This window comes from Oryzias melastigma, linkage group LG12 (assembly GCF_002922805.2).
Source record: "Oryzias melastigma strain HK-1 linkage group LG12, ASM292280v2, whole genome shotgun sequence".
NCBI classification, from domain to species: domain Eukaryota; kingdom Metazoa; phylum Chordata; class Actinopteri; order Beloniformes; family Adrianichthyidae; genus Oryzias; species Oryzias melastigma.
The window spans coordinates 179,022-186,133 of NC_050523.1; the positions used below are offsets into that span (position 1 = coordinate 179,022).

A 7,112-nucleotide genomic window follows, 5' to 3' on the forward strand; every position below is an offset into this window, starting at 1 on the left:
CCCGGAACCTTGTCACCGAGGAGCTCTTTGACTACCTCAGTGACCTCAGCTTGGGTGATGGACAGTTCCACCCCAATGTCCTCAGCCTGTGCTTCCTCAACGGAAGGCGTGTCAGCAGGGTTGAGGAGATCCTCAAAGTATTCCTTCCACCGCCCGACAGTGTCCCCAGTTGAAGTCAGCAGATCCTTCAAGCAGGTTTAGATCCTCTGTACCTACTTGAAGTTTTCCCGGATGTGGGAGTTAAAGACCAGCAGACCCTTACAGTACGTTTAGTTCTGCCGAGTCTTTCCGGCCTCCTTCCCCGCCAGCGAATCCAACTCACCACCAGGTGGTGATCAGTGGACAGCTCTGCCCCTCTCTTTACCCGAGTGTCCAAAACACACGGCCGGAGATCGCCTGAAACGACTACAAAGTTGATCATCGATCTCCTACCAAGGGTGTCCTGATGCCAGGTGTACTGATGGACACCTTTTGTGTTCGAACATGGAGTTCGTTATGGACAAACTATGACGTGCACAGAAGTCCAACAACAAAACACCGCTCGGGTTCAGGTCAGGGAGGCCAGTCCTGCCAATCACGCCCCTCCAGGCGCCACTGTCATTGCTCTAGTGGGCATTGAAGTCCCCCGTTGGGGCACTTTCCAGTACCCCTCCAGGAGACACCAGGAAGGCCGGGTACTCTGAACTGCTGTTTGGCCCGTAAGCCGAAACTACAGTCAGAGACCTGTCCCCCACCCGAAGGCGAAGGGACACGATCCTCTCATCCACTGGTGTGAACTCCAACACTTGGCAGCTGAGCTGGGGGCTCAGGAGTAAGCCCACCCCAGCCTGCCGCCTCTCACCATGGGCAACTCCAGAGTGGTAGAGAGTCCAGCCTCTCTGGAGGGACTGAGGTTCAGAGCCCAGGCTGTGCGTGGGGGTGAGCCCAACTATGTCAAGTCAGTATCCCTTAACCTCACACACAAGCTCTGATCCCACGTTGTTCCTTTGGGCTTGACCCAACCGGGGTCAGTGGGAGGAGCTCTGGCCCCCAGGCACCTGCCTGCAGGCCCCAACTCCAGGTTGGGGCCCTGGTGATGCCAATCCGGGTAACTGGGTCTTTGATTTTCCTTCTCATTAGGGGTTCTGAACCTCTTTTTGTCCGGCTCGTCACCAGGACCTGTCTGCCATGAGAGACCGTACCACGGGCAGAAACCCCAGACAGCACAGCTCCTGAGATCACTCGAGCTCTCAAACCCCTCCACCACGTTAAGGTGGCGGTTCCAGGAGGGGGCAGCAGACACCGTGTTAGATAAATATAACGATTTGGTTTAATAGAGTCTAGATCAGGGGTCACCGACTTTTTTGAAACCGAGAACTACTTCATGGTATTGAGTCATACGAAGGGCTACCAGTTTGAAATAACAAATTTGCTTAGTTTGCATAATAATGATTCTCTTCTGTGTGAAGACACTGATTTCTCTCCATAACTATCAACAATGACAACAAGTTAGGAAACAAATTCAGCACTTTATTAATCTCAGTAATTGTTACATTTTCAGATGATCTCTTATGTTTCATGGAAACATTTCCCATGTTTCCTTTGTTGTTCCATGTTTATCAATCATGGAATGTTAAAGAAAAATCAACGTACAACTTCTAAACAAATCTTGTCACATTTTGAACTAATGACCAAATCTGCAGCATTTTTAACTAAATTAATGATCTTTGAACTGGAAAAGGTCAGAGGTCACTTAAACGTATCTAAAGTTCATGTATCATCAACATATTTTTAAGACTTTATTTTGAAATCTATGTAAATACAAGTGTAATTTAAAAAAATAGTAACAGAATAAAATTAAATTTTAGACACAGCTCATAAGTGAGTTGTGGTATTTTGGAAGAGACCTGTACGGAGGGATCTTGATGACAAAGTCAGTTTTGAGATCAAAGTTTTCTAAACTGCAAACAAAAAGGCAAATTTAAAAAATAAAGCTTCATAATTTGCAAAAGAAAATTAAATATTAACTTTCAAAAAATATGTTTGTGTTTGCAGTACAAACGTTTTCAGATGTGTTGTGTTTCATCTCGCTTTCTGTGATTTTGTGTCCATATGTTTCAGTTTTGTTGTGTTGTTTGTTATCAAACAGCCTGCTGATTGGTCGAGATCAGGGGTCACCAACCTGGTGCCCTCAAGGATCACACAAGGGGCCTACAGGTCTATGGAGTGATATCTGTGTCACCGTATTGCAAGTTTTGAAATCAAAAATCACTCTAGGTTGCAAACAAAATGTTAAGTGTTGCAAATAAAATATTTAATATTTGCTTTGAATTTTTTTTTTACGTTTGCAAACTTTTTTTTCTTAAATATTTTTTTCCCCAAACAAGCATTTTTAGATGCGTAGTGCCTCATCGCACTTTCACCCTATCTTTGGTTTTGCGTTCAAAAGTAAAAAGAAGGTGAAAGGTCATATATGATCTTATATATGATCTAGTTCTCTCTGAAGAGGACCGGTAGACCCCTTTAACATTTATTTTGGAACTGAGAACATTTTGATCTCTAAGACTTCTGCGTGTATGGAGGCACAAATATCACTCCATAGAACCGCCTTTTCTGTCTTCACCGGAAACTCGTGTCTGCACGCGGCGGCCACGCGGGGGCGCCGTTACATCACTGCAGCTTCATCTGTCACCGCTCCCGCGAGGAGAATGCAGACTGAGCATGCGCACGAGGCCTCTGCATGAAGCGTTCGGGTTCGAGTGAACGGACCACCGAAACAGGTCTAATGTTCTAATGAAGATCCAGATTCTGCAGAAAAGTTTCCTCCCGGTGATCGTTCTTGATCGGGTTCCGGTTCCGGTGAGCACACATTTCGGACCACTACCCCCCCCTCCCCAACCCCCCCCAAACACGGAGCGGCTGGAGCTCAGGATGGAGGCGCCTCCACCCGTCACTGTGCTTTAACGTGACGGAACCGGCAGCAGAATCTGGCGGGAAATCATCGGTCCTTTTGATCCGGCATGACGCGCGGGGGGGGGGTCGGTATCCATTAGAAACCTCAAAAATGTTTCTGTGTTCGACCGCAAACAATAATCAATACATTTAAAATAAGATTAAAGTTTAAATAAATAAAAGTTCTACGGGAGCCGCGATGTCAAAAATGCAAAAAAATTGTCCTTTTGATTTTTTACTAAAGAAATAAAAAACGAAACCAAAGCGGGAATTTCAGTTTGAGTCTTATTTTAATCTAATTGATATATATATATATATATATATATATATATATATATATATATATATATATATATATATATATATATATATATATATAATATTTTTTTCTGCGTTTGTTATGTAAAATAAAATTCATAATCATTTAAATAATAAATTATCGCTTTAATGTTTGATATTAATCTGATCAAATGTGTTAAACTGTTCAGTTAAATACCTTTTGAATACATTAATACATGAAATACATTTATAGTAATTCATTAATATTAGCTATAATTTCTGGACTAATATTAATTTACTTTTATTATTATTTTTATCGTTAAAAGTCTTCAGGGAGCATGAATCATCAAACGGAACTTGTTTGTTTCTTCTTTCTGTAAAACAAACAAACGTCTTGATTATTTATTTATTCGTTTATTTGGAGTCGTGACCCGCAGATCCAAAGTTCTGGTTCTGCTGGACCGAACCTCCCGAGTTTGATCTTTAAAGGATCCAATCTGGATAAATCAAGATCACATTTTCGGATCAAATTTATTTTCGCTCCCGCACCTGTAGCCCCCCCGACCAGAACCGGGCCTCGAGCCAATCAGGATGAGCGCCTCTATCTGGATGCTCTACGTCATCATCCGTCGGTCCAATCCGGCGGCAGGACCCCCCCTCCCTCCCCCTCCCTGAAAGTTTGGACCCGCAGCCCGGACTCGTCTTCAGGACCCGCGCGGGCTGCAGGACGGATCGGAGCGGAGCGCGGCCGGACCGGAGCCGGATCTGGACCCGGTCTGTCAGCGGAACCTTCGGGGATGTTCGGGCCGGAGCGCGAGCCGCGGTAGTGTCAGCGCAGACCCCCCCGTGATGCTAGCCGCGGGTCCGATGGACGGGTCCCGACAGAGCGCCTTCCTCCTCAGCAGCCCCCCCCTGGCCGCTCTGCACAGCATGGCGGAGATGAAGACCCCCCTGTACCCCGCGTACCCGCTGTCCTCCCCCGGGCCCGCCTCCTCCACGTCCCCGGCCACCACGTCCCCGAACCCCGGCGGCATGGCGGCGTCCTCCCCCAGCACCAAGAGCTCCTCGTCGCTGGGCTCCCCCCAGCAGAGCTCCTCCGCCACCCCCCACGGCATCAACGACATCCTCAACCGGCCGTCCGCCGCCGGCCCCCCCGCGGCGGGACTCCTGCCGGGCCTGCCCCGCTTCAGCAGCCTCAGCCCGCCGCCCCCCCCCGGACTGTACTTCAGCCCCGGCGCGGCGGCGGTGGCGGTGGCCCGGTACCCGAAGCCGCTGGCGGAGCTGCCGGGCCGGACGCCGATCTTCTGGCCCGGCGTCATGCAGAGCCCGCACTGGCGGGACGCCCGCTTCGCCTGCTCCCCCCGTAAGTGTCCCCCCCCGGAGAACGAGAGCGTGTGGTGTTTGTGGTTCTGACGGTGTTGGGTTGCAGATCAGAACTCGGTTCTGCTGGATAAGGACGGGAAGCGGAAGCACACGCGGCCCACCTTCTCCGGACAGCAGATCTTCGCGCTGGAGAAGACGTTCGAGCAGACCAAGTACCTGGCGGGGCCCGAGCGCGCGCGCCTGGCGTACTCGCTGGGGATGACGGAGAGCCAGGTGAAGGTGAGCCTCCCCGCAGAGACACTAATAAACAAAAAATAAATAATAACAACAATAATAATGTCTCTCTATAAAGTCACCCGCGCGCCGGTTTATTTTCATTTGGAATTAAAATAGTTTTAAATGATATCAAATCTGTTGTGTGTTTTTTAGGCTAAATTAAAATTAATTGATAAAAAATTCGATTTTCCCACGTTTTTAAAAATGTTCTCGTGTTATCTTCTCCTCACGCACGCGCGCGTTAAGATGACCCACTTTCTGCTTGCGGTTCTGACCCGTGTGTCCGTGGTCCAGGTCTGGTTCCAGAACCGGCGGACCAAGTGGCGGAAGAAGCACGCGGCGGAGATGGCCTCCGCCAAGAAGAAGCAGGACTCGGAGACGGAGCGGCTGAAGGGCGCGTCCGAGCACGAGCACGAGCACGACGACGAGGACGAGGACTACAACAAGCCTCTGGACCCGAACTCGGACGACGAGAAGATCACGCAGCTGCTGCGGAAGCACAAAGCGGGGCCCGCGGGGCCCGCGCTGCACGCGCTCACGTCGGAGACGGACAGCTCGTGAGACGCGGGAGTTCTCACGCTTGTTTTTGCACGGACTCCACGGTCCGAACCCGGACCGGTTCCGACACTGAAGCCGCCACCTTTCTGTAGATACGAACTCTGCGGTCCCTGAACGCAGCACGCCTCGGTCCTCGCGCGCGCGGGGGCACGCGCCGCTTCATGTAAAGCACTTTTATTTAATAAAAGCCCGAAAGTTGAAGAGTTAGTTTCATCAATCTGTGTCTATCAGAACCGAGCCGAACCTCCAGAATTTTCATCACTTGTCTGTGATAGAAAAAACGGGCAGAACCGAACCGAACCTTTTCCGTGACTGTCGGAATTTTAGAGCTCAGAAGGTTTTGGACCGGCGGCTCCGCTTTGCTGGATTTGATCAGGTTTCCAGAACCGGAACCTGAGACTGCTCAGAACCGGGGACAATATGAATTCTGCAGAAACCAAACCCGCTTTTCAGTTTTTATTGGTGATCTTTCCGCGCGCGGAGGACGGAACCGAACCTTCACAGCGGGAAACGTCCCGGAAGTTTAGAACTTTTGTTTTTAAATTCTGGAAATTGTATTATTGTTATTATTATTGTTAATAATTTATTATTATTATTATTATTATTATTGATTAATTATTATTAATAATAATTAATTATTATTATTTATTCTAGTAAATATTATATTTATGATTCTTTATGATCAGAAACAAATATCTAAATTCCAACTTTATTAAATAAATTCTTCTGTAATACCCCCCCCCCCCACAGGCCGCCGCGCGCTTAAATTTTTTGTATGTATTTATATTTATGTATGTATTTATTTAATGCATGATCTCAGGCCTCGCGCGCGTTTATATTTTCATCGTTTATTTCTTGACTGGTTGAAGAAAATTCTGCGCGCGAAACTCGGGGGTTCGGGCACGCGCTCTGAAGATCAGATTTCCTCAAATCTTTTGGGGAAAAAAGGAAAATAATGTTAAATTAAAAAATGAGAATTCATTCTAAAAGTTATGGTTTTATTTAAATCTAATTAATTGTTTTAACCGCCCGCGCGCCTTCAGATCCCTCTGGATTATCTGAATCCTCACCGACATCAGCGCGCGCGTATGATCCTCCGCATCCAGACCGATCCGAGCATGAGAGGAGATCTTCCTCTTCCTCTTCATCTTCCTCGTCCTGCAGACGGAACCGGCTGAAGCTGAAGGTCACGAATCTGTTTCTGGACTAGAAGAACTAAAGGTTCCGATCCTCCGATCCCGCCGCGGCTCCAGAACCTTCAGGGTCCGGATGACCAGCTGCTGCTTTTGTTAGTTCTTTCACTAAATTTAGTTTAAATCAAATCAAATCAAATCCGAATTTTCCACCAACGGAAAAAAGCAACAAAACAAACAAAAAATGATCCAAATGAAACCAGAAGATCAGATCTGCTTTGATCCTCAGATCAGCATCAGAATAATCTGTACTTCGTGATCCAAACCAGCAGAACGACCAGAACCAGCGAGCAGCTTCAGGATCCAGAACCTTTCTGAGAGGAAGCTCAGCAGCTTCATCATCCTCATCGTCACTGCGCAGAACCTGATCCAGAACCGGAACCAGCCCTCATCATGAGCCCTCCACCGCGGTGCTCGGTGGCCCTCGGGCCTCCAGGAGCAGCGGCTCGTGCAGACGATCACCTGCTGCTCCACCTGTTGGATCTGTCCTCACCTGTTGCCCCGTCTGCCCCGCCCTCTGCTGCAGATTAGCACAGAACACGTGTCTCCCCC

The 7,112-nt window shown here is 48.2% G+C and overlaps 1 protein-coding gene across 1 annotated transcript; it reads left to right on the forward strand.

Annotated features, from left to right (window-relative positions):
• The first annotated feature begins 3,748 nt into the window (after nucleotides 1-3,748).
• nkx6.1 (NK6 homeobox 1) lies at nucleotides 3,749-5,568 on the forward strand. Its single transcript, XM_024298659.2, has 3 exons — nucleotides 3,749-4,573; nucleotides 4,640-4,812; nucleotides 5,104-5,568. The coding sequence occupies exons 1-3, from the start codon at nucleotides 4,060-4,062 to the stop codon at nucleotides 5,368-5,370; spliced, it is 954 nt and encodes a 317-aa protein (XP_024154427.1). The 5' UTR covers nucleotides 3,749-4,059; the 3' UTR covers nucleotides 5,371-5,568.
• The last annotated feature ends 1,544 nt before the right edge of the window (nucleotides 5,569-7,112 follow it).

Excerpts from the sequence above, each read along its gene's own strand:
- nkx6.1 (XM_024298659.2), top strand. The coding sequence starts at position 4,060 with ATGCTAGCCGCGGGTCCGATGGACGGGTCCCGACAGAGCGCCTTCCTC. Across the intron at positions 4,574-4,639 it reads CCGCTTCGCCTGCTCCCCCC|ATCAGAACTCGGTTCTGCTG; the intron begins GTAAGTGTCCCC and ends GTTGGGTTGCAG. Across the intron at positions 4,813-5,103 it reads TGACGGAGAGCCAGGTGAAG|GTCTGGTTCCAGAACCGGCG; the intron begins GTGAGCCTCCCC and ends TCCGTGGTCCAG.